Raw genomic sequence first — 24947 nt, 5'->3', positions numbered from 1 at the left:
CTTCAATTACAAATTTCTGGAGACTGGCAGTCTGTTACAATGCAGTCATAGCAGTATCTGAGGGTAATTTACAGTAATAGAATGAAGAAAGTTGTGGATTTGTATTACACTCTCTCACCTGACACCGCATTTGATCCCTTTTCTGTTGATTGACATTTTGAATGGGTCCTTTGAAATGAGCTCCAGCTTAATTAAAATGTTCGCTAAGTTAGCTGCGATCAGTGAGTGCTTGTGATAAATATTAAATTGAGTTCACCTGCTGGTTACAGAGAGTGCATAAACAGCTGCTTTGTGTCGTGTATCATGAGATCATCGAAGGAGAGCACCACTCTTGTAAGAAAAGGAACAGAAAGAATAGATGTTGAGTGATAGTATTGCAAGCTCACTTCACTTCTGGTATCTTATTCAGATGTGAGAGTGTGAGATTTCACACGGTACAAATTTAGAATTGTATCATTTGTAATTGTACGAAGTGGAAAAAGATTACTTTATGTTGCACCTTTTATCTCTTATTTTCAAACGTGAAAGAGTCAGTTCACAGAACGTAATTGCTAACTGTTAAGCTGCACTCTGAATCATATTTGTTCATTAGAAAATTGTTACAGGTTGAACTTTTTTCATGGTTCAAGTTTCGAGTTACAGAAGGTTAGCATACTTTCTAAGATTTACAATTGTAAGCAGGCTACCATCTTGTGTCTACTTCATAACCTACATTAGATGCAGATACTTTCTCGTGTGAAACCAATGTTTCTCAGTATTTTACAAATAGAAGACGGTCTTACTTGATTGACAGAAGTTACATGCATTTTGCTGCCTTTGTTCCTGGAATAGATTTGACATTCAGAATGTTCTAGACAGATGATGCCAAGCTTACAAATGGCTGGCCTTTTCCAGTGTAAACCAAGTGAATTTTATAACTACCAATAAAACTTGTTTTTAAAAAGAGAAATTTCTACTGGTTTTCTTTAGATATGCTGCTTCCATTGTTTGAATGGAAATATAACTAATGTGGCATGAGTGTTAGCATTTTTAGTTTCAGAGCCTTTGATCAACAAAATCTAACTGTTTGGCTTGAAATGTTAGCTGGCTGAAGCAGCAAGAATGTGGTTGAATGTATATGTAACCTTTAGTGCAACATGATACAAGATGCTTCTCAGGCGTGCTTTGAAACAAAATTCGACACTGAGCCACAGAAGGTGGTTTTGGTGCAGGTGACCAAAGAGGTGAGTTTGAGAGAATTTCTTAAAGATGAATATAGAAGTTTAGATGTGCAGGGAGCAAGTTCCAGCGTTAAAGACCTTGACAGAAATATGCACAAACCTCAGCAGTGGAGCAGTTAGAATCAGGGATGTTCAAGTTTTGGAAGAGTGTAGATGTCTTGAATTATGGATTGAATCAAGTCTCCGTTCATGACATGAATAGAAAAATAAGGGCTGAACATCCAGTGCAATGTTAAACAAGTGTCCTAGTCTCTGAGTTGCCATCCTTCAGATGAGACATTAAACCAAGGTCCTGTCCCTCCGGAAGAGATGGAAGATTCTATGTCACAATTTTGAAGGAGTTATCCCTGATAACCTGGTCCTATTTATTCCTCCATCAACACATAGAAATGGATTAGCTGGTTATTATTATACATTGCTGTTGTGGGTGCTTGTTGTGTCCAGGTTCACTGGAACATTTCTCAATTTACATCAAAAAGTACAATTCAAGATTACTTTGTCTGCTTTTTGGATGTTCTGTGAAAGTGAATATACTGAATACATATAACGAATACAAGTCTTTTTTTTCCCCCTGTTGGCATTGATTACAGAGATAGGGAGGAGCAGCTCCGTGGAAAGATTTGATAAGACAAGAATTTTAATTTGCTTGACTGAGAATCAAGTTGCTGGAAACAGGTGTGCTGGAAACACGATGAGTACCCACTTCCACTTTTAGTATTAGGGAGATTTTTAAAAAAGTCAAAAATGCTCCCTTTCAATAAAGGAAATGATTGGTTGCAGTACAGCATTGATGGAAATCTATTCGCTCTGCCACACCTCTTGGACAGAACCTGATCTGGGAATCCCTAAATTATGGAAAGTAGAAGCAAAATTACAATAACTTTTTTTTTCTGGCCCTTAATATCCTAAGGTGCTTCCAAAGCATTAAACTAAAATATGACACCAATCCACATGAGACATTCAGTTAGAAATCCAAAAGCCTTTTTAAAAGAGAAGTTTTAATCTAATCTAGCATCTGAAGTCATGGTCACCAATGGTGGACCAATTAAAATCAGGGATGCTCAAAATGCCAGAATTTGATGAACACAGATATGTTAGAGAGTTGTGGGGCTAGAGGACTTAATATAAAATTTCCAAATCTGGCACGGAAACAAAAACTAAAAACGTGTTACTGTACTCCTTTTGTAAGATCAAAAATATGTGTATCAGTTGTCTAGTAATCACTGAAGAAATTCAGTAAATTTTTGTGACAGAATTTTGAAAATTAATTTCATGTGTTGATTAATCTTAGTTGAAAGGAGAAATGTATTCATGGCTAAGTATCTAAAAGAACACCTCCATCAGTTTATAACATAACATGCCGAACAATTGTCTGTATTATAGTGTTTGGCACGTAAAATGCACTTCAAGCAATATTTATTGCACTTCGTCATGTAGCAGTTTCTTATGAATGGCTTTTACAATTAGTGTGCATTAACATTTAATCCTGTTTGAGTTTAATTAAATATTCAAACATCAACTTAGTGACAAAAACTGCTAGCAATGTGGCTAACATCTAGCAATGCAACTATGTCGATGATTCAATGAGATCAAGTAAATGATTTACTTGTACCGGACTGTGACAACAGAAAAGGAATCTTTGTTTGCAAAAGGTTTTATAAGAAATGAGAAACTGGTAATCAAAGAATGCTGCAGGTGGCCAAGAATAATACTGTTATCCAGGTTTCATCATTTAGATTAAATATTGTGAAAACCATGGCACCACCTATGATTTGACATTGTCATCAGTTGACCTTCGTGGATTTAGATGGCAGTTTTCCATCATGATTACTCCACTGCAGAAAATGCAACTGCAATCTTTGGGTGAAACAGTATGGTGTAAGGTATTAAAAGCTCAGAAGATTGTTAATCATTACTAATCCATAAGCAGCATAGAAAAACAAAAGGGATTATAAAATAATTTCCGATTTAAATTCCTGGAATGAACTCAGTGTGCTATTATGTTTTTTTCTGTCTTCAGATAATAATTGTAATATTTACAAAGAAGCTGAGTGGAGACTTGTGTTTTTCATCAAGTTCAAATTCCTCACACATTTTTTAATTGTGAAGGTCATGACTGGCTGGCTCATTGATCATCTCTGAAATGCAACTGATCTAAGTCTTTTTTTAGATAAAACATCATTGTCAATTTTAAGAAATCTCTTTGGTTTTTATTTTTGAGCCATGTAGTGTTAACAGCTTATCATTTGCCCATGTTCCAAACCATAATGGGAAAATCAAAAGGTTTTCTATTGTTTTAAAATGTTTTATTTGACATTGGCTTTGTCAGTTTCTTCGCTTATGTCAACTTTTCTCACACCTCCTTTTGAACATGCAACAGATTTTTCTTGCAATCTAACATTTGCGTTGTCAATAAACTTCCTATAGTTAATGCCTGACCTGCTGAAGATGTGCAATATTTTCTGTTTTTATTTTGCATTTTCAGCATCTGCAGTATTTAGCTTATGTAACTTCTTTTAAGGCTGTAAACAAGCTTTTGTTTGGCATTCAGACTCTGGCCTCTGGAAGCTTAATGTTAACTCTGGCTCCCCTGGACCAAAATCTCAAGCCAATGTTTCCCAGACAGTCATTGATATCATTGTTGACATTCTCTTTCTCCTGCTTCATGCCTCCAAAATCAAAGAATTGCCTAACCCTCTTTGTGTCAAGATCTATTTGCTGGACTGTACTGGTGCACTGTTTAAGCTTGACCTTGACCCATTGGACTATTCATAGAGTCTTAGAGATGTACAGCATGGAAACAGACCCTTCGGTCTAAATCGTCCACGCCGACCAGATATCCTAACCCAGTCTAGTCCCACCTGACAGCACCTGGCCCCTATCCCTCCAAACCCTTCCTATCCATATACCCATCCAAATGCCTCTTAAATATTGCAATTGTACCAGCCTCCACCACTTCCTCTGGCAGCTCATTCCATACACGTACCCCCTATTGCTGCTTAGGTCTCTTTTATATCTTTCCCCTCTCACCCTAAACCTATGCCCTCTAGTTCAGGACTCCCCGACCCCAAGGAAAAGACTTTGTCTATTTATCCTATCCATGTCCCTCATAATTTTGTAAACCTCTATAAGATCACCCCTCAGCCTCCGACGCTCCAGGGAAAACAGCCCCAGCCTGTTCAGCCTCTCCCTATAGCTCAAATCCTCCAACCCTGGCAACATCATTGTAAGTCTTTTCTGAACCCTTTCAAGTTTCACAACATCTTTCCAATAGGAAGGATACCAGAATTGTATACAATATTCCAACTGTAGCCTAACCAATGTCCTGTACAGCCGCAACATGACCTCCCAACTCCTGTACTCAATACTCTGACCAATCAAGAAAAGCATACCAAACGCCTTCTTCACTATCCTATCTATCTGCGACTCCACTTTCAAGGAGCTATGAACCTGTACTCCAAGGTCTCTTTGTTCAGCAACACCCCCTAGGACCTTACCATTAAGGTGTATAAATCCTGATAAGATTTGCTTTCCCAAAATGCAGCATCTCGCATTTATCTGAATTAAACTCCTTCTGCCAATTCTCGTCCCATTGGCCCATCTGGTCCAGATCCTGTTGTAATCTGAGGTAACCCTCTTCGCTGTCCACTACACCTCCAATTTTGGTGTCATCTGCAAACTTACTAACTGTACCTCTTATGTTTGCATCCAAATCATTTATGTAAATGACAAAAAGTAGAGGACCCAACACCGATCCTTGTGGCACTCCACTAGTCACAGGCCTCCAGTCTGAAAAACAACCCTCCACCACCACCCTCTGTCTTCTACCTTTGAGCCAGTTCTGTATCCAGATGGCTACTTCTCCCTGTATTCCATGAGATCTAACCTTGCCAATCAATTTCCCATAGGGAACCTTGTCGAACGCCTTACTGATGTCCATATAGATCACATCTATTGCTCTGCCCTCATCAATCCTCTTTGTTACTTCCTCAAAAAACTCAATCAAGTTTGTGAGACATGATTTCTCACGCACAAAGCCATGTTGACTATCCCTAATCTGTTCTTGCCTTTCCAAATACATGTACATCCTGACTCTCAGGATTCCCTCCAACAACTTGCCCACCACTGAGGTCAGGCTCACTGGTCTATAGTTCCCTGGCTTGTCTTTACCGTCCTTCTTAAACAGTGGCACCACGTTTGCCAACCTCCAGTCTTCCGGCACCTCACCTGTGACTATCGATGATACAAGTATCTCAGAAGGAGGTCCAGCAATCACTTCTCTAGCTTCCCACAGAGTTCTCGGGTACACCTGATCAGGTCCTGGGGATTTATCTACCTTTAACCGTTTCAAGACATCCTTCCTATCCAAAGGGTATCATAATAAGAACTGATAGTTCCTTGTTGTGCTTCCCCTTTTTTGTGGAATGCATGGAATGCTTTTCTGTTCCTGTCTGTTTTTTTTTGGTAGGGGAGGGGGGTTTGTATAATTATCAGTATACCTGTCATTTTTTTTGTGCTGCTTTCTGCTCTTCCCCAGAATTGTAAAATACCAAATTTTCTTCAAATATCTATCCTTCCCTCATTTAAATGATCGATTTCTGACCCTTCCCTTAAATCTTACTTCCCATTTAGCTATATTCTCTGTTCATGAAACCATTTCTTAATCAAGTCTTTTCTCAGTTTCCTCTATTCCAAAATAAACAAACCAAGTCCTGTCCACTATTTTGTCCCATGTAAAATTCTCCAGTCCTGATAATGTCCTCATAAATTCCCCTATACCCCTTTTGGTACAAGAACAACTTTCAGAAATGTGGTAATTAGAAATATTGCAGTACATCAGCCTCTCTATTCTTGTGGTGTACATCTCAGCTAATAAAATATCCTGTCCTGTATGCCTTCTTTAATTACCTTATCTACCTGCCCTCCTACCTGACAGAGCTGTGGACATGGTCTCCAAGCTACCTCCAATCCTAAACATTTCAATATTCTACCATTTATTGTGTATTTTCTTGTTTATCCTTGCCTGTATTACCTCAGATTTCTGTGGATTTATTGTTTGTTGCATTCTTTCAATTCTTTTATTGGTTTATCTAATGAATAAATGTGTGCTCATCACATCTTTAAACAGGTGAATAGTTTAATACAACTAGAATGGCTGACTTGTTATGCCACTTAAGACATCATTTAGGAATCAGCCACATTGCTAGGGTTCTGGAGTTACATGTAGGTCAGATAAGCAGACTTTTTATTCTGAAGGTCATTATTGAACCAGGAGGTGTTTTAATGACAATCTGCTAGTTTAATGATCCTCATTACAGTCTAACTTTCACATTTGCTATTTTTCTATTCCACTCTCTTTCCCCCCCCCCAGTCCAGATCATTGATTTCTTCCTCGTGATCAATTACATAGCTGATTTTTGTATCATCTGCAAACTTCTTAATTATGCCCTGACCACAAAAAGCATTCTATCAATTACCAACTCCCGAAGAGCATGCTCTAGTGAGCCCTTCTAGGACTGGCTTCACTTTGATCCTGATAAAATTGTGTTAAGCATGAAGTATAATTTAAAAGCTAATAACCAGTAATTTCAGAGCTTTTGGTTCAGGCAATGTTAAGTAAATAGTGAGTAATTTAATTCAAAATCAAAAATCACCTAATGAAGTATCTCAACATTTGTTTTCTTTGACTCAGTTGTCTTTGGCAAGGTTATGTGCTGGAAGAAATTATTTTCAGTCCTTATTTTGTTATTAAACTAAGTGTGAAACAGTGATAATTTGACTTGTGATTATCAACCAAAAATATGAAATAAATGGAATGAGTGTACATGCTAAATATTAAATAAAATATCCTGTTTGGTAGTAGCACAAAGAAATGTTTTCACTCTGTTTAATAATGAATAGACTGACTTCTCAATGCAGTAATCCCTCCCATGGATTAGGCATACAGTATTTCTGGCATTGAAGGGTTTTCCACACGATTGACGTCAGTTGCATTCAAGATGATCTGGGATTGAAAACATAATATTTTTCAAAGTATGTGATTAAATCAGTAGTTGGATTGACTACCCACAAAAGACGACTGTATGTGGTAGAGTCCAAGAAGTGGAGAAAGTTAGGGATTGGGAGAGAGCATGTATTAGATATGAAAACCAAAAAGATATTTGTTTCCTTATTGTTGTCCTTTCCTGGTTGTTAAGATGCTATTTGGGAATAGAATTGAAACCTTAAGGAACTTAGACATTACTTAAATGGTAAACAGTTTGTTTCTATTATGAATTTCAGTACTGTTAAATGAAGTCAATTCAATACATTGTTTCTTGTAATTTCTTAAGTGCCATGTTAGTGGAATTATACCTGCGTCAATGACTGTGAACAAATAGGGGACTTTTCATTACAAACTACAAGTATTACCAAATGGACACAAAACTTGTCTGATGCCGTTGCACATGCATCTTATGCCCATGTGTTGTCAGCTGCTTCCTGCCTTTCTGCTGACAAGGGCTCCATTCATAATTCTTCTTTTTACCCTTTCAATGAATAAGTAATTATTCAATGTGAGGCAGGATATTTCGATGAGGCTATTTGGTGTATCTGTGTAGTGTAACAAAATCTGCTGTCATTGGCAACCTGAGAGGAGAATGTTAGCGTTCCTGCACTGATGTAACATTAGCTACTTTGAACGGCTGTTTATTTGGCACATCACTGAACCTTTTATTCCAATAACTGACAGCACAGGATGGGTCACATTTACCCTTATTCATTCATGTATTGTAATATTTAATGGCAGACAAGGTTGATTGGAATGGTGGGTAATTTGAACTTCGTTTTCCACAGATCAGAGGCTAAAAAACAAGTTGATCCTTAGTATTGTGGCACAACCCAAACAGTGACTTAGCATTTGTTGCGAGAGAACGACCGTACTGGTTTAAGTTAAAAGGGAGGAGTGTTTCTTTCTGTTTGATTATGATCTGATTGGCGGTGGATAGCATAGAACAACAGCAGGGTAAATCTTTGAACCCAATAGCTTCGAGGTTTCCCTGGCTTTTCTTTCAAAGGCCCTTAGAAATGCTGCTCATATTTCACATCCTTTATTTGTTTGCTTAGGTTAATTTTGTCCAATTTGTCAAAGATGAAAAAAAGAGCTATTTTACATTGCACTTGATTCACGATAAAAAATTTGGGAGAATAAATCTTTCCTGCAGATTGGGAGTTGTATTATTGGGCATCATTGTATAATTGGAGGAATGAAAATACCCCAGTACTCTCCTTACTTTTACTGCCTGGACACTTTAACGCAGTGAGGTTCAGCTGATGCAAAGAGAAGAAGGCTTTTATTTGAGTTAGTACACCAAAATATGAAAGACTTACAAATCTGTACAGTTTGGTCTTATAGTGCTACATTCTTCCAGAATTTTAATTTATTCTGCAAATATCAATGACATTCTCGTATTGGTTGCTGACTGTGTACCAACATTAGTTCAAAAATGCAAAAACTAAATTTATAATTAAACCTTCAATACGTGGAAAATAAATATACTGAAAGTTATTTTGTGCTTCAACTCTTGCTTTCTTGTATTTTTTCTACATTGCCTTACTTACAGTGCAAAAGAAATAATATTTGTGTGAATGATATTGTGAAATAATGTATGCTTATCAATTACATACCATGGTTGAAAGCTAGGGAAGAATACAAAACCATTAAATAATTTATGGATGGCAGAATCCTGGGAAAAACCTCAGGGCAAAAGTCAGCTAGGAATCTTGCTCTGGGTAAGTGTTTGTACACAGTGTTCTCTGCAGCTGAAGTCTTTCAACATCCCAGTTTATACTCAAGATGAACATATCCTCACCCCCACCCCTCCGACCAACCGTATGTCTCAGCCTCTGTCTACCTGTTGTTTTTTTCTCTCTGTTTGTCTCTGTGTGTGTCTCCCTCTCTTTCTGTCTCTTTCTCTCTCCCACACTGCTATCCCAACGTCCACAAAAAAAATTGTTCACCATATGCTAATTTTTGCGCTCAAACTGTGTCCTTTTTGGTTTCATTAAAATGAAAGGTCTGTTCAATTGCTTTTGTAAGGTTTGGACAGTAAGGAAAGGGATGTAATGCATGGCCAAGGAACCCCAGAAATAAACATGTCCCTGGTAGAAATGTTTACAGGGGTTCTTTATAGAGATTACAAATCTGCTGGACAAGACCAAAGCAGTGGGTAGCTATGCGTCAGTGGGTTCCTGATGAAGGGCTTTTGCCCGAAACGTCAATTCTCCTGGTTCCTTGGATGCTGCCTGACCTGCTGTGCTTTCCCAGCAACACACTCTCGAAACTGATCTCCAGCACCTGCAGTCTTCACTTTCTCCCAGTGGGTAGTTATCTAAATTTAAGAAAGCCATTGGTACTATGATACATTAAGACATTCTATGTTGCTAGGATCCAGCTACTTTGATACATAGATGTGTGGAGAGCAAGAGAGGAAACTAGTTACCAGAAGACTCATACATGTGTTGGTGCTTGGGCAACTGAAGTTGAATAAACAATTTTTAGAGTAGGGTAATTGGGTCTAATGCCCAATGATGATGAACATGCAATAATGTAGAGGAATCTGGGCATGCTATATACATGGACAACAAGAACATTGGTGTAAAGCACATTGTCGAGAATATCTTGCTTATGGTTCATGTGTTTTAATATATAATTTTGAGCTTTAGGAATTAAAGTTCCGCAATAGACAATGGGATAAATGCAATTGAAGCACGTGGAAAGCTCTTTCAGCTAACAGATTGGGGTCATATTCCTTTAAGAGGCTAACAGCTAGAAGGGTAAGATCAGAACTAGCGGGTGGGCTTCCTGAGCTGGGGACATTGTGACTGCATTGCTTTCAGCAGTGATAGTCCAGCGAGCCTGTTTGCTTTGGACCTTAAATCTAGATTAGTTAAAATCATTCAGAGAACACCGAAAAGCTATGCAAACATTTATTTCATCAGACATACCTAATCTCACTTTCAGGACAGCTCAGAACAGGCTAAGTCATGATGGGCATGGGTGGAGCTTAAGCTTCTTTGGTTTCAGTTTGTCTGTGTGTTTGCTAAGAGACAGGTGAGTTGCAGCTTGAAACTGAAAAGTGTTGATGCAAACAAGTAGTTTCAGGTAGCACAAGGACTGGTGTTAACAAACTCCCAGGCAATGAGTTGAATGAAACCCATATAGAACATATAGAAGTACAACACAGAACAGGCCCTTTGGCTCACAATGTTGTGCCGAGGTTTAATCCTAAGATTACAAGATGATTAGGGGTTTAGATAGGTTGACATGAGAACCTTTTTCCACGTATGGAGTCAGCTATTAGGAGGGGGCATAGCTTTAAATTAAGGGGTGGGAGGTATAGGACAGATGTTAGGGGTAGATTCTTTACTCAGCGAGTCGTGAGTTCATGGAATGCCCTGCCAGTAGCAGTGGTGGACTCTCCCTCTTTATGGGCATTTAAACGGGCATTGGATAGGCATATGGAGGATAGTGGGCTAGTGTAGGTTAGGTGGGCTTGGATCGGCGCAACATCGAGGGCCAAAGGGCATGTACTGCGCTGTATTTTTCTATGTTCTATGTTTTAATGTAAAATATAATAACTTAACCTACGCACCGCTCAACTCACTGCTATCCATGTGCATGTCCAGCAGTCGCTTAATGTCCTTAATGACTCTGCTTCCACCACCACAGCTGGCAACGCATTCCATGCATTCACAACTCTCTGCGTAAAGAACCTACCTCTGACGTCTCCTCTATACCTTCCTCCTAATATCTTCAAACTATAAATCCTTTTACCAGTCAACCCTGCCCTGGGGAAAAGTCTCTGGCTATTGACTCTATCTGTTCCACTCATTACCTTGTATACCTCGATCAGGTCTCCTCTCTTCCTCTTTCTCTCCAGAGACAAAAGTCCGAGCTTATTCAACCCTTCTTCAGAAGGCAAGCCCTCCAGTCCAGGCAGCATCCTGGTAAATCTCCTTTGCACCATCTCCAAAACCTCTATCTTTCCTATAGTAAGGTGATCAGAACTGTACACAATATTCCAAGAGTGGTCTCACCAGGGACTTGTAGAGCTGTAGCAAAATCTTGCGGCTCTTAAACTCAATCCCCCTGTTATCAATGTTTGTTTAATGCAGCTAGATTGCTAATGCAGCTAGTTTGCTAATGCAACTAGATATCAGTGTTTGCTTAATGCAGCTGAGAAAATTTGGAATTTCGAGAAATTTGGTGACAGCTCTACGTACCATTCTGCTTGATAAAAGCTGAAATTGTCCCATAATTAGACATTTGAATACAATATCAGAATTATGGAGAACTCAGTCTTGGACTCTGAGTCCAGGATTCTCTTAAGGTAAACTTGCAGGTTGAAGCAGTCGTTAGGAAGGCAAATACAATGTTGGCATTTATTTTGAGAGCACTAGAATATGAAAGCAGGGATGTACTTCGGAGATGTTGTAATGCTCTGGTCAGACCACATTTTAGAGTATTATGAGCAATCTTGGGCCCATATCAGAAAGAATGTACTGACCCTGGGGCAGATCCAGAAGAGGTTCACACTCCGTGGAGTTTAGAAGAATGGGGGGGGATCTAATTAAAACTTGGAGAATACTGAATGGCCTGGACACAGTGGAATTGGGAATTTGTTTCCATTCGCAGGAGAGGCTAGGACCTGAGGGCACAGCCTTCGAGTAAAGGGAACACATTTTAGATCAGAGATGAGGAGAAGCTTCTTCAGCCAGAATGTGGTCAATCTATGGAATTCATTGCTACAGAAAGCTGTGGAGGCCAGGTCATTGAGTGTATTTAAGACAGAAATAGATAGGCCTTTGATTGTTAAGGGGATCAAAGGTTATGGGGAGAAAGTGGGAGAATGGGGTTGAGAAACTTATCAGCCATGATTGAATGGCAGAGGAGACTAGATGGGCTGAATTGCCTAATTTCTGCTCCTATGTCTTATGGTCTGATTGAAGAGGAGATTGAACCACACAGTACGAAAATCATTGATGCCAAATTGGAGAGGTTTTGAGGGCATTGCAAGCTCTATTTTCAAAAGTGGAGAACAGTAATCCCCTGTGAGGGTGACAGAATATAATGAGATTTGGTAACCCACTTCATAACTAGTATTTGTGTTGACCACATTAGCTTTTTGAAGTCCCAACAGTGAGGTATTTGACCTTAGTTCGTCTGTTAACTCATATTCGCTCATGTGTATATATATATATATATATATATATATACTGTATATAGATTAGAACAGCCATACTTAACAGGAGTCATATGGTCCCCTTAGAGGCCCTGGCATATTTGAAGGGGCCACAAGCTGAAAGCTGTGAGAAGGGGAGCACCAAGGGTTTTGGGGGGCCCTGGTAACTGAACCGATGAAATACCCAAGCAACAACCTTCATTGGAGTCAATAGTTTCCCTCCTATTTATAATATCTTTCCAAGACTACAGATGTTTAATTTCATAGAGTCTTTTTTTTAAAGTTGTGTTTAGTATATTGGAATGTTCAAGTTTTCTTGCTGTTCAATAATAAATGATTTTCTGTCTATCTGTTCGTATTGTATCGCTGTTTGAAAGGGGGGCCGTGGAACCTGAGAAGAGCCCCTAGAGGGGTTGTGGCCAAAAAAACAGCCGAGAATCACTGGTTTAGAATTATTGTCTTATCCACTGACGATATGTATTTACTACTTATTGCTTATGAATGTTTTGTTCGAGTTTATACAATAAAGATCTTCTTTGGTATTTCAATTCAAACCTGGAATCTTTGGTTTATTTTCTTAGTTTCTCTGTGCATTCTGTTTTCTAGATACACTTTATTAAGTTGGTAACAATGATCTGGCTTTTTAAAAAGTTCTTTCAAGCTATAGGGGCTTCAGTGGCCAGAAAAGCATTTATTGCCCTCCCCTAATTGCACATGAAAAGGTTGTGGTCAGCTATCTTCCTGAGCTACTGCAGAGTTTGTTGTACACACACCCACACAAACACATCCTAGCACGTTGACACAATGACTGTAAAGGAACAGCAATATGTTTCCAAGATGGGTTGATGTGTAGCTTCAGAGGGAATTTTCAGTTGTGATGCTCTTCTGTATCTGCTGCCCTTATCCTTCCAGATGATAGATGTAGATATATAAGGTGCTGTCTAAGGAGACTTGGTGATTTTCTATAATGTATCTTGTGGATGGTACTGTTGCTACTTTGCATTGGTGATGGAGGGAGTGAATGTTCAAACTGATGGATGGGTTGCCAATCAAACAAGCTGCTTTGACCTGGATGGTGTGAAACTGCTTATTGGAGCAGCACTCATCCAGCAAATGGAGAGTAGTCAATCACACTCTTGACTTGTGCTTTGAAGATGGTGCAGTGACTTTGGAAGACAGAAGATAAGTTGCTTACCACAGAATTCCTAGCCTTGACCTGCTCTTGTAGCCACTGTATTTATATGGTAATCCAGTTTGCTTTCTGGTCTATGATAACTCTCTTTCTCTAATGGTAAGGCCATTGAATGTCAAGAGTTGATGGTTATATTCTCTCATTGGATGTGTCATTGCCTGGGACTTGTGTGGTGCAAATGTTACATACCAGTTGTCAATCCAAATCTGTACATTGTTCATCTGCATATGGATTCAGACTATTTCATTTTCTGAGGAGCGCTAAATGGTGCTGAACATTGTTCACTCATGAGTGAACATCTCCACTTCTGACTTTGGAATACAGTGAAGCAGATGAAGATAGTTTTCCCACTTGTTTCTGAGTCTAGTGTTGCAAGGGCTCTTTGATGCTACACTGTTTCAGATGCGGTCTGACCTTGTCAGAACCCAAGCTGAGCAAATTATTGCTAAGCAAGTACTGCTTGATAATGTTGTTGATGACTGCTTCTCCCACAAAACTTTGCGTTCGGTGCAATGCAAGAATGCAAATAAAATATTGAGACGTATTGCTAATACTTATGATTTCCTTCATTTAAGGAAGTGATGTTGAATTCATACCTGGCTTTTGTGAGGCATATCAAATAATGCATTATATGAACTCTAGTATTATATGAATAATGTGGGATTAATGTGAGGGACAAGGAGGCAATGAACAGTTTCCTGAACATTGTGGGCTCACTTCTAATGAATAATAGTCTTTTTTTAAGGTTTTGCTTTCTGTAGAAGGTGGTACAGAGTATTTGGAACTGGGCAGGTTGTCCATTGAAGTACAGGCATTGGATCTTATGAACCAATTTAAAGTGAAAGCCATCAGGAGATTATGGGAAATTTTAAACGCATTCAACTGGTGCGATAGATTCCCATCTGGAAGGTGCAAAAGATTTTTGTTTCAAATTGACTTGGATGAATTTCAGTTTAAAAATCATATTGAATTTTTGTTCCAAAATCACAGTAAAGAAACAAACAGATTTGTTTGTTATGTTTTGACACACACTAAAAGATCCCGCTTCAATACTCCCCAGACTTCAAGATTAATATAGTAACTCTTGGAGATACTGATCTGTATCAAGAATTGAGTAGGGGCTAGCCTTTGATGATTACTTATCAATTCTCAAGTAAGGTAAATTACATTGTCTTGTAATGTACTGCAATTAATTATATTAGTTTACACAAGTGTGCTTTTTGTTTATGCAATTAATAAAGTCTAGTTATATTTAAAGTATTCATGGAATGACTGAAATGTAAACTGTAAAGTAATAAACATCTTTTACACTACAGAATATCACAAATAAGTGGTAATATTAAGTTATTTGCTTGCTTTCTTTCACAGATGTCTAGTCCCTGTACTTTGTGTACTTGCATTAATTCAAACACAAGTGGAAGAAAAGATGAAGGTGGCGCAAAAGGGAAGAATAATGCAAAAACACAAGTCCCAAAGATATTTTTTGGGACTCGCACACACAATCAAATAACACAAATCACTCATGAACTGCGTCGTACAAATTATTCATATGTTCGGATGACTATCCTTTCCAGCAGAGATCACACCTGTGTCCATCCTGAGGTTTCAGGTACCTACAACAGGAATGAGAGATGCAAGGATCTACTGGAAGGAAGAGATGTAAGTGATATTTACTCAGTTCTCTTTGTTAACCAGCCAGACGTAGGTGTGATACAAACCAGGAATAGAATGTAAGCCATTCAGCCCTTTGTGCCTGCTCTGGCATTGGGCAGCACGGTGGCACAGTGGTTAGCACTGCTGCCTTACAGCGCCAGAGACCCGGGTTCAATTCCCGCCTCAGGCGACTGACTGTGTGGAGTTTGCACATTCTCCCCGTGTCTGTGTGGGTTTCCTCCGGGTGCTCCGGTTTCCCCTCACAGTCCAAAGATGTGCGGGTCAGGTGAATTGGCTGCGCTAAATTGCCCGTAGTGTTAGGTTAAAGGGGTAAATGTAGGGGTAGGGGTGGGTTGCGCTTCGGCGGGTCGGTGTGGACTTGTTGGGCCGAAGGGCCTGTTTCCACACTGTAATGTAATCTAATATAAAAAAAAGATCTTGGCTGATCTGATTGTAACTTCAAATCCACACTCCCTCCTGTCTCTGATGACTTTTATTCCCTTTTTCTTAACAACGATCTATTTACCTCTTACTAAAAATCATTCAAAGGCTCTGCTTCCACCGATCTTTCAGGAAGAGTGTTCCAAAGACTCATGACTCTCTGAGAGAGAGAGCAACTTTGCCTAATCTATGTTTCAAATGTTTAACCCCTGTTTTTTAAACTGTGATCCAGTTCTAGGTTCTCCCATATAAGAAAACATCCTCTCCACATTACCCTGTCAAGACCCTTCAGGACCTTTTATATTTCAATCAAGTTACCTCTCATTCTTCTAAATATTAACAGATACAGACCTAGCCTATCCAGTCTTTCTTCATAAAGCAACCCACCCATTCCAGATATTGATCTAGTAAACCTTCTCTAATACATCATTCCTTTAATATGGTGACGAACATTGTGCACAGTACTCCAGAAACAGTCTCACCAGAGCCCTGTTAATTAGAAGTATAACCTCCCTACTTTTGTATTTAATTCCCTTGTGACAAATGTTAAAACTGTTAGCTTTCCTAATTGCTGTATCTGCATTCTATTCTTTTGAGATTCATAATGAAGATACCCAATTTCTCTGCAGTCATAGAGATATGCAGCAATTCGGTCCAACTCGTCCATGCCAACCAGATATCCTAAATTAATCTGCTCCTATTTGCCAGCACTTGGCTCATATCGCTCTAAACCCTTCCTATTCATATATCCATCCAAATGCCTTTTAAATGTTGGAATTGTACCAACCTCCACCAGTTCCTTTGGCAGCTCATTCCATACACCCATTATCCTCTGTGTGAATAAGTTTCCCCTTGGGTCCCTTTTATATCTTTCCTCTCTCACCCTAAACCTATGCCCTCTAGTCCTGGACACCCCCAACCCAGGGAAAAGACCTTGTCTCTTTACCCTAACCATGCCCCTCATAAACTTCTGCAAGGTCATCCCTCAGCCTCCAGTGCTCCAGGGAAAACAGCCCCAGCCTATTCAGCCTGTCCTTATAGCTCAAGCCCTCCAACCCTGGCAACATCTTTGTAAATCTTTTTTAAACATTTTCAAGTTTCACAACATTCTCCCTATAGGAGGGAGAACAGAATTGCCCACAATATTCCAAAAGTGGCCTAACCATTGTCCTGTACATCCGCACCATGACCCCCCAACTCCTATCCTCAATGCTTAGACCAATAAAGGCAAGCATACCAAATGCCTTCTTCACTATTCTATCTACCTGGGACTCCAGTGTCAAGGAACTATGAACCTGTACTCCAAGGTCTCTTTGTTCAGCAACGCTCCCTAAGATCTTACCATTAAGTGTATAAGTTTTGCCCTGATTTATCTTTCCAAAATGCAGCATCTCACATTTATCTAAATCAAACTTCACTTGTCACTTCCTGGCCCATTGGCCCACCTGATTAAGATCCTGTTGCACTCTGAGGTCACCTCCTTCGCTGTCCACTGCACCTCCAACATAGGTGTCATATGCAAACTTGCTAACTATGCCTCCTATGTTCACATCTAAATCGTTTATATAAATGATGAAAAATAGTTGGCCCAGCATCGATCCTTGAGGCACACCACTGATCACAGGCCTCCAGTCTGAAAAGCAACCCTCCACCACCGCCCTCTGTGGGTGGCACGGTGGCACAGTGGTTAGCACTGCTGCCTCACAGCGCCAGAGACCTGGGTTCAATTCCCGCCTCAGGCGACTCTCTGTGTGGAGTTTGCACGTTCTCCCCGTGTCTGCGTGGGTTTCCTCCGGGTGCTCCGGTTTCCTCCCACAGTCCAAAGATGTGCAGGTCAGGTGAATTGGCCATGCTAAATTGCCCGTAGTGTTAGGTAAAGGGGTAAATGTAGGGGAATGGGTGGGTTGCGCTTCGGCGGGTCGGTGTGGACTTGTTGGGCCGAAGGGCCTGTTTCCACACTGTAATGTAATCTAATCTAATGTAATCTAATCTAATCTAATATGTTACCTGAGGATATCTTGGTAAGCTCCTTTCTTGCCCATCGATAATTGGAGCTGGAAACTGCCGATGGTTTGTTCAATGCAATTGCACATCAAAAATGCAACAATTTAGCTCTGTTTGTTGAATAGCCCCATCCTAGTGCTTCATTCCTGACTTAGCAACTCCATATTAGTCCCTTTGTCTCAAATATTTATATTTCTGTCTGCAGGAACTGACAGGAGTTTACTTAGTATACATTTCAATTTCATGTCAGGCTTTGCCATGTGACTTTATAAAATTGCATTGACAAACAACCACAGGTTATTATGGCTGTGCAAGACAGAGAAATAATTTAGTTTTGAAAAATGGGATCTAGCAACATAAATTTTGAAGCAACCATATTGATCATTGCTGAATTTTACAATAAAATCGACGGAACTATATTTCTGAACACTTTAAAACTATCTTATTTCAAATTGATAAAAACACTTTGGTCCTGATTATTACGATAATGTTCTCTATGCACTTCTTGCTGCAAATAATTCCTAATCGGATAAACACAGTAGAATATCAGAAAATGTACGAATTAAATTAGTTTTTAAGGTACAAACTTGCTAGTTTACTTGTCTACTAACCAGCCTAGAGCACCTATTTAAATGGTGTAAAATGGAGGCAATTCTTTCAGTTAATGTTGATGACTTGCATCTTGTGGTGAAGGATCCCTTTGGTTTGCAGAGGATGCATCAGCATTGGCAGTTTGCTCTGAAGCAGCCTCAGAGAATTAACTGAGAGTGGCTTTAAATAGATTGTAGGCTAGTAGAAGGTAGATTCTCTGTTTGAAGATTTCTGTCATTTTAACTGGAGCACTACATATCTATTGTATTAGCTAGTTTACCTTAACCGTGCGGAGGGTTTATTTTTTGTAATTTGATAAACTTAATTTGTTCAGAACCTTAAAATGTACAATGAATACACAAACACAGAAAAACATCAGATTCTGCAATGCTGAGGTCATAATTCAACATGGTTACAAAGTTTGCTGGCTCACAGATTGATGTGAACTGGAGACAAAAGCCACTACTCATCTTGAGATATTGGTGACTGATACAGAAGCGAAATACTATGGATGCTGGAGATTTGAAACCTTATCAAAAACTGCTGGATAGACTCAGCAGGTCAGGCAACATCTATGGAGAGAAACAGTTAATATTTCAGGCTGATGACCTTGCATCAAAGTAGAAGATAAGGCAGTAGATGGCGTCAGAGAGTAGGAAGAACAAGGAAGAAAGTTTTTGATAGGGCGGAAGCATGGAGTTGTTTCATGATGTAACAACCAAAAGGAGATTGCTCTGAATGTTGTCTTTTAGTTGCAGTGTCGGTCAGTGTGTCTGTTGACTGATATACTTCAATTCTAGTTGTCACTTTGATGCCTGAATTCCTACTAGCTAAAAAACACTGATTTTGTGAAGTACAAAGAGATGCTCTAGATCCTTAGTAGAAATCTGAATGGTCAAGCACTCAGATAACTATCTTTTGCCTTCAACCTCTGTAGAGAAAACCTTTTATATTGTTGGATCTTCTGAAGTGGCAAGCATTGGCAGTGTTTGAATAGTGACAATCAGCTCTTCTGATTCTGCTTGCAATGAGAGAGCAGCTATATAGTCGTCTGGGACTATGGTGAATTTACCTTTACTTTTATATATGATGAGCGCCATTAGTCTGTGGTAAAGCTATAGAAATAGATTATAGTTGGTAAATGTTTTTTGTGAGCTTTTTTTTGTATGGACACAGCTGCAAATTTTAATTTCCAGGCTATAACCTTTGGGACTTAGATTCTTGTTAAGACTCGGAACATAAATACCTTTGCTTAGGTTTCTAATTCTGTTTGTTCCAGGACTCATTTCATAAACATGTTTCCAATGTGCACTCTATTTGACAAAATAAGTATTTGTGTGTGGTTATATGTAATTTTTAACATTGAATTAAATAAGGATGCTGAACATTACAGCTTTGTACAGGAAATAAACCTTACAACAGTTTTTTTTAAACTACTGACATGTTTCTCTAGTTTAGTTTCTCATAGATTATAGCACTAACAGGAACAGAGTGTACCTTATTTTGTTACAAACAGTACAGGTAATTGCAGAAGGTTCATATGAGGTATAATTTTAAATTCCTACTCACTGACTCCTGCAATTTTATTAAAGAATGGAAATTGGCATAGATCAGGATAGACACTTTTAACCTAGAGTTTACACATAATAAAAAGAGAGTAGTCAGTTGATAAGGCTCCTTAGGGAGTGGGTGTATATAGAAAAGTCTAGCAGGCCCCTGTACAACTGAATTGTTGTGAGATACTATCAACTGTTGTAATGCAAACCTTGTGTCACATTTACCTTCTAAGAAATTCTGTTACCACAACCCCAGGTGGCAATTAACGTAAAGAATATGGCCTCTCAATCATTGCGTTGTATTATAGCTTACGTCAGAATGACAAAAACAGTCTTATGCCTATCAGGTATAGTCGATTATTTATTACATCTTCTACAGCCCCAGGGTAGATTGGAATTGTAATATTCAGCAATTACACTGACACCATTGGTATGTATGTTTGGAAACAGTGTATTGTAAGAAGATAAATAGATAGTTGACAGATTGAGTGCAAACGGATGTTTAGAGACACATTTAATATATGATCACACGTCCAGTGACAATTATATCCTAACACTTGTGCTACAGTATTGTAATAGATAGTCTTTTTAATTTTGTAGTCTGCAGTGATTAACAGTGTTAAAATACCAGAGGATTGTGTATATTAGAGAATTGATCTGGGAATACTGAGTCAAGTATTATACTTTAAACTAGTACCATTACCCTTTACACAAACATCATTTAAACAGTTCAAATTTTTTATTCTTTTCAGAAATGCAAAGTTCTACAATCAATCCATTCTGAATTGAGCTTTATTTTTTGAAAAAAACTGTTGTAATAAGAATGGTGACGAATTCCAAGAATCCAGAGATGATTTTATAATATTATTAACCACCCCAAGGAAACTTAAACACATAAATAGAAAGCAGGCCATAACACCAGTGCTTCACCGGAGGCTCACTGATGATGTTACCTAGTATAGTGATGAAACGTCTGAAAATGAACCTTCCAGCTCAGTGAGCAAACTTACGTCCATAATTTTACCTGTTTAGAATTGTGTGAGAATTACATTACAAGTTAATATATTTAATTTGGAAGCTGGCTAGAAACTGCATTTTCAGTGGAATGCAATTACATTTAATTTTACATGTAGGGATTTGGATGAATTGTACTTGCAAAATGATATCATGACAATTCACTGAAAGTGTGAAGAAGATATGGAACACTTAGTGCCCTTAAGACAAGGATCTTTGAAATTCTTTGTGACAAGTGTTACTTTGGGTGAGTCACAGGACCTACTCTGAGGCTGCTGCCTCTGAACTAGCCATAGGCCTGTCTGCAGTCTAGCTTACAATTCTCCTCAGCTGCTTTTATGCTTGTTTACTTGACTTGCTGGAAGGTTAATTCACTAACAAGTTCGGTGTTCTTTGAGTTGATTTTAGTTGTAATCTAAGATCTGGTAACAGAGGAGAGCACATGAAGGTGATCATCATCCGTGCTAATATAGTTTTAGTTTGAATTCTGGGAAACTGGAGATCATGTTACGAAATTCAGCTTATATGTCTGACCTCCAGATCAGTTTTCTGAGGATCCTTTGACGCAGAAAGCAGGTCTAACAGCTTAAATTTAAAGGCAGTTTTCTTGGACTATGGATTAACACAACGCTCATGCAAAAACAGGAACCATCATGGCATGTTTTTCTGCCCTTTCAAGGGAGCAAATTCTTGATCAGTACTGATGACCCATTGGTGAAAGCTTCATTGGGGTGGATGGAAAAAGAGGAGAAAATTATTCTGTTTTTGCGTTCGTAATATGCCAATGTGCTAACATACCATGCTGTCTTGAAGATTTAAGGGTTCATTATGAAAATTGGAAACAGAAGCATTACTTAGAATTTACAGCATATAAACAGGTCATTCAGCTCAATTGATCTGCACTTGTATTTATACTCCACCTGAGCCTTCTCAGAATAATTCATCCCACCCTATCCTTCTATTCCTTTGTCCCTTATGTATTTATCTAGCATTCCAATAAATGCATCTATGCTTGTGACCTCAATTACTTGTGGTAGCAAATACTCCATTCTCATCACACTCTGGGTAATAAGATTTCTTCTGAATTTCCGTTAGATTTATGAGTCTCTTAAATTTACGAGATGTTGCTTTGGATTGCACAAGTGGAAACATTTGACATCTATCAAATCTCCTCATAATTTTAAAGCGTTTTATTACTCCGCCTTTTTTTTCTGGAGTAAGGAATCCCACTTTGTTCAGGCTATCATGATAGCTAGACATTTTCAGTGTTAGCATTATGTTTTGAATCTTTTGGCATCTTCTCTGGGGAAGATATGGAGACAGAACCAGACTCAAAGCATATGGGAGTGTGGTTGAATTTGCTTCCAAAATACACAAAAATACACATGAAAATTCAATGGGTTAGGGTTCATTAACCCGCACCATTTCCCCACCTCTCCTACTGACCCCAGTACCTGACAGTCCTGGCACCTTAACCTCATGTTTACCTTATGTACTTAACTTTTGGCTGCAGTTATCAAAGTGGCTGTCTGTGATTCAGGACTTTTAATTTTCACGTTGTGGCTGCTAACTGCTCTGAAAGGATTTCCTTTCACTGGCAGTTCTGCACCACAAGCGAACTGTCCGAATGGCAATATGGTTCTGCATTTCTGAAAGAGCCCCAATCAGAAGCTCCTGTCAGAAATGCAGAGCTCTTTTTGTGGCGCTGTGGGAAAAGATCTGCCACCCTGTCAATCCACAATAGGCCCTCAAAAGCAAAATTGGCCAAGCTGTACCAAAACACCCAGAATGCTTCAGTGGGGGTCCAAGCAGGCTGACAAGTGAAACTAGACAGCACTCGCAGACAAGGGAATATACTTCAAGCTCCCACTAACAATGACAGAGCATCACAGCTATCCTAAGGCCATGAGGGCATTTTTACAACCCGGCATTACCAAAGCCACACAAGTCAGACAGAGGGGCACCAGCAAAAGCACTACTCCCAGGACAGGACAATGGATGCACCTCTCCACTTCAGAGGAGACATTAGCACCTACCTGTGAAGAGGAATGGAAGCTCCAAACCCATTGATACTGTCAGGATGTTGCTTTGCGTGGAGAATTAGGATATTCCTCCGATAACTATCTTCCAATTCGCATCATTGTAACTAGATTACTCCATTTCCTGATACATTGTATTTTCCCCATTTCTAATTTAGCCTCATTTGTAGAGGATTATTATAAAAATTGGCTTCTTCCTCAGCTCGAGGAAGAGAAATTCTGATCTACCTGTATAGATTGTCAGTTTTGTATCAGCCTAATCAATTTCTCTTCCAGCGATATCGCTACTAATAAACAGCATATCAGTTTCACTCGATCAGGTTTGTGTGGTCTCTATTTGGCAATTTTCTCCGACAGGCGTAAACATTTAAAGAAGAGAGTGGCAATCTGTGTGAGATTGCTATTCCTCAGAAAATCGGGATCATCTTTTTGCTTTTCTATCTTTCTACCAAAGTAATCGGAAATCCTCCCATCAGGAAAATTCTTTTGCTCATTCAATTAAATCCATCTATACTTATCTGTATACCCACTTGTTTCATTAAATAATGTCCGCAGATCTTTTACATCCGTCTGAACCACCAGATTGCAACTTAGTAATTTCCTGTTCTTTTTCTCATCGACTTGGATCCTATTTATCACTCCTTGAGAAAAAGAACAGGAAATTACATCACCACAGGAACTGACATCATCAGAGGAAATGACACCACCAACCTAAGAAAACCTAAACGCAGAAATAAAAACTGGGTATTAACAGTGTTTCATCCAGGGGCTCACTGATGATGATACCTAGTATGGTGACGAAATGTCTGAAAACAAACCTTCCAGCTCAGTGAGCAAACCTACATCCAGAACCTCAACCTGAGCTACACATCTTCTCAAAACTCACTAGCTAATGTCCTCTGAGCACTTTGTGCTTTTAATACTATGGAAATAGGGAAACTGTTATTTCTCACCATAGGTTCAGTTAAATGAATTGAGTGTTGGTTTTATAACATCTACAGTCATCTCAATAGACTTGAATTAAGTTTGTCATAAAACTGCATTATCACTGGACTGTTAATCCAGAAACCCAGCTAATGTTCTGGGGACTTGGTTCAAATCCCGCCACAGCAGATGGTGAAGTTTGAATTCAATAAAATATCTGGAATGAAGGGTCTAATATTGACAATAAATCCATTGATGATTGTCGGGAAAACCCATCTAGTGTCCTTTATAGAAGGAAACTGCTGTCCTTACCTGACTCGGCCTACATGTGACTCCAGACCCACAGCAATGTGGTTGACTCTAACAATAAATGCTGGCTTAGCCAGGGAAGTCCTCATTGCGTGAATTAATTAAAAAAATATATTTCTAAGTCTCATCAATGCAATTGAACTATGTTTTCAAGAGCTCACCATACATTTAATGAACACCGGCAGCAGGTTTCTGTAATGTCTGGAAAGAATAAACTCACTTCCACACTCCTGAATCTAACCTCATTTCCTTGTCCTCCTGTGGCTAAGCACCATTTATGTTTGAAAAGAATATTGAAATTCTTTTTCCCATGTTTCTGTCAATGTTGATGTAGAAGACCATAAGACCACAAGGTATAGCAAAAGAATTGGACCAATCAGCCCATCGAGTCTACTCCACCATTTGATCATGGCTGATATGTTTCTCAACACCATTCTCCCAACTTCTTGCAATGACCCTTGATCCCCTCACTAATTAAGAACCTATCTATCTCTGTCTTAAATACATTTAATGACTTGGCCTCCACAGCCCTCTGCGGCAGAGTCACCAGCTTCTGGCTGAAGAAATTTCTCATTTCAGTTCTAAAGGATTGTTCCTTCACTCTGAGGCTGTGCCCCTGGGTCCCAGTAGTCAAAAGATCTTCTCCATATCCACTCTATCTCGGGTCACTCAATACCCTGTAAATTTCAATGAGATGCCCCTCATCCATCAAGTGGAAGTGTTCAGAAAAGATTTATAAGGATGTTGCCAGGTTTGGAGGGTTTGAGCAAAAGGGAGAGACT

The 24947-nt window shown here is 39.1% G+C and overlaps 1 protein-coding gene across 3 annotated transcripts in view; it reads left to right on the top strand.

Moving 5' to 3' along the window:
* The window catches only part of brip1 (BRCA1 interacting helicase 1), a 231834-nt gene that overhangs the window by 42387 nt on the left and 164500 nt on the right, over positions 1-24947 (top strand). For all 3 annotated transcript variants that reach the window (XM_043718107.1, XM_043718106.1, XM_043718108.1), the window contains one exon: positions 15003-15293. In XM_043718107.1, the coding sequence (XP_043574042.1) occupies positions 15003-15293 (291 nt within the window). The remainder of the gene's footprint in view (positions 1-15002; positions 15294-24947) is intronic.

The sequence above is a fragment of the Chiloscyllium plagiosum genome, chromosome 28 (assembly GCF_004010195.1).
Source record: "Chiloscyllium plagiosum isolate BGI_BamShark_2017 chromosome 28, ASM401019v2, whole genome shotgun sequence".
Taxonomy (NCBI): Eukaryota; Metazoa; Chordata; class Chondrichthyes; order Orectolobiformes; family Hemiscylliidae; genus Chiloscyllium; species Chiloscyllium plagiosum.
Note: the sequence above shows the minus strand (reverse complement) of the source record. Positions and strands in the feature narration are given on the sequence as shown.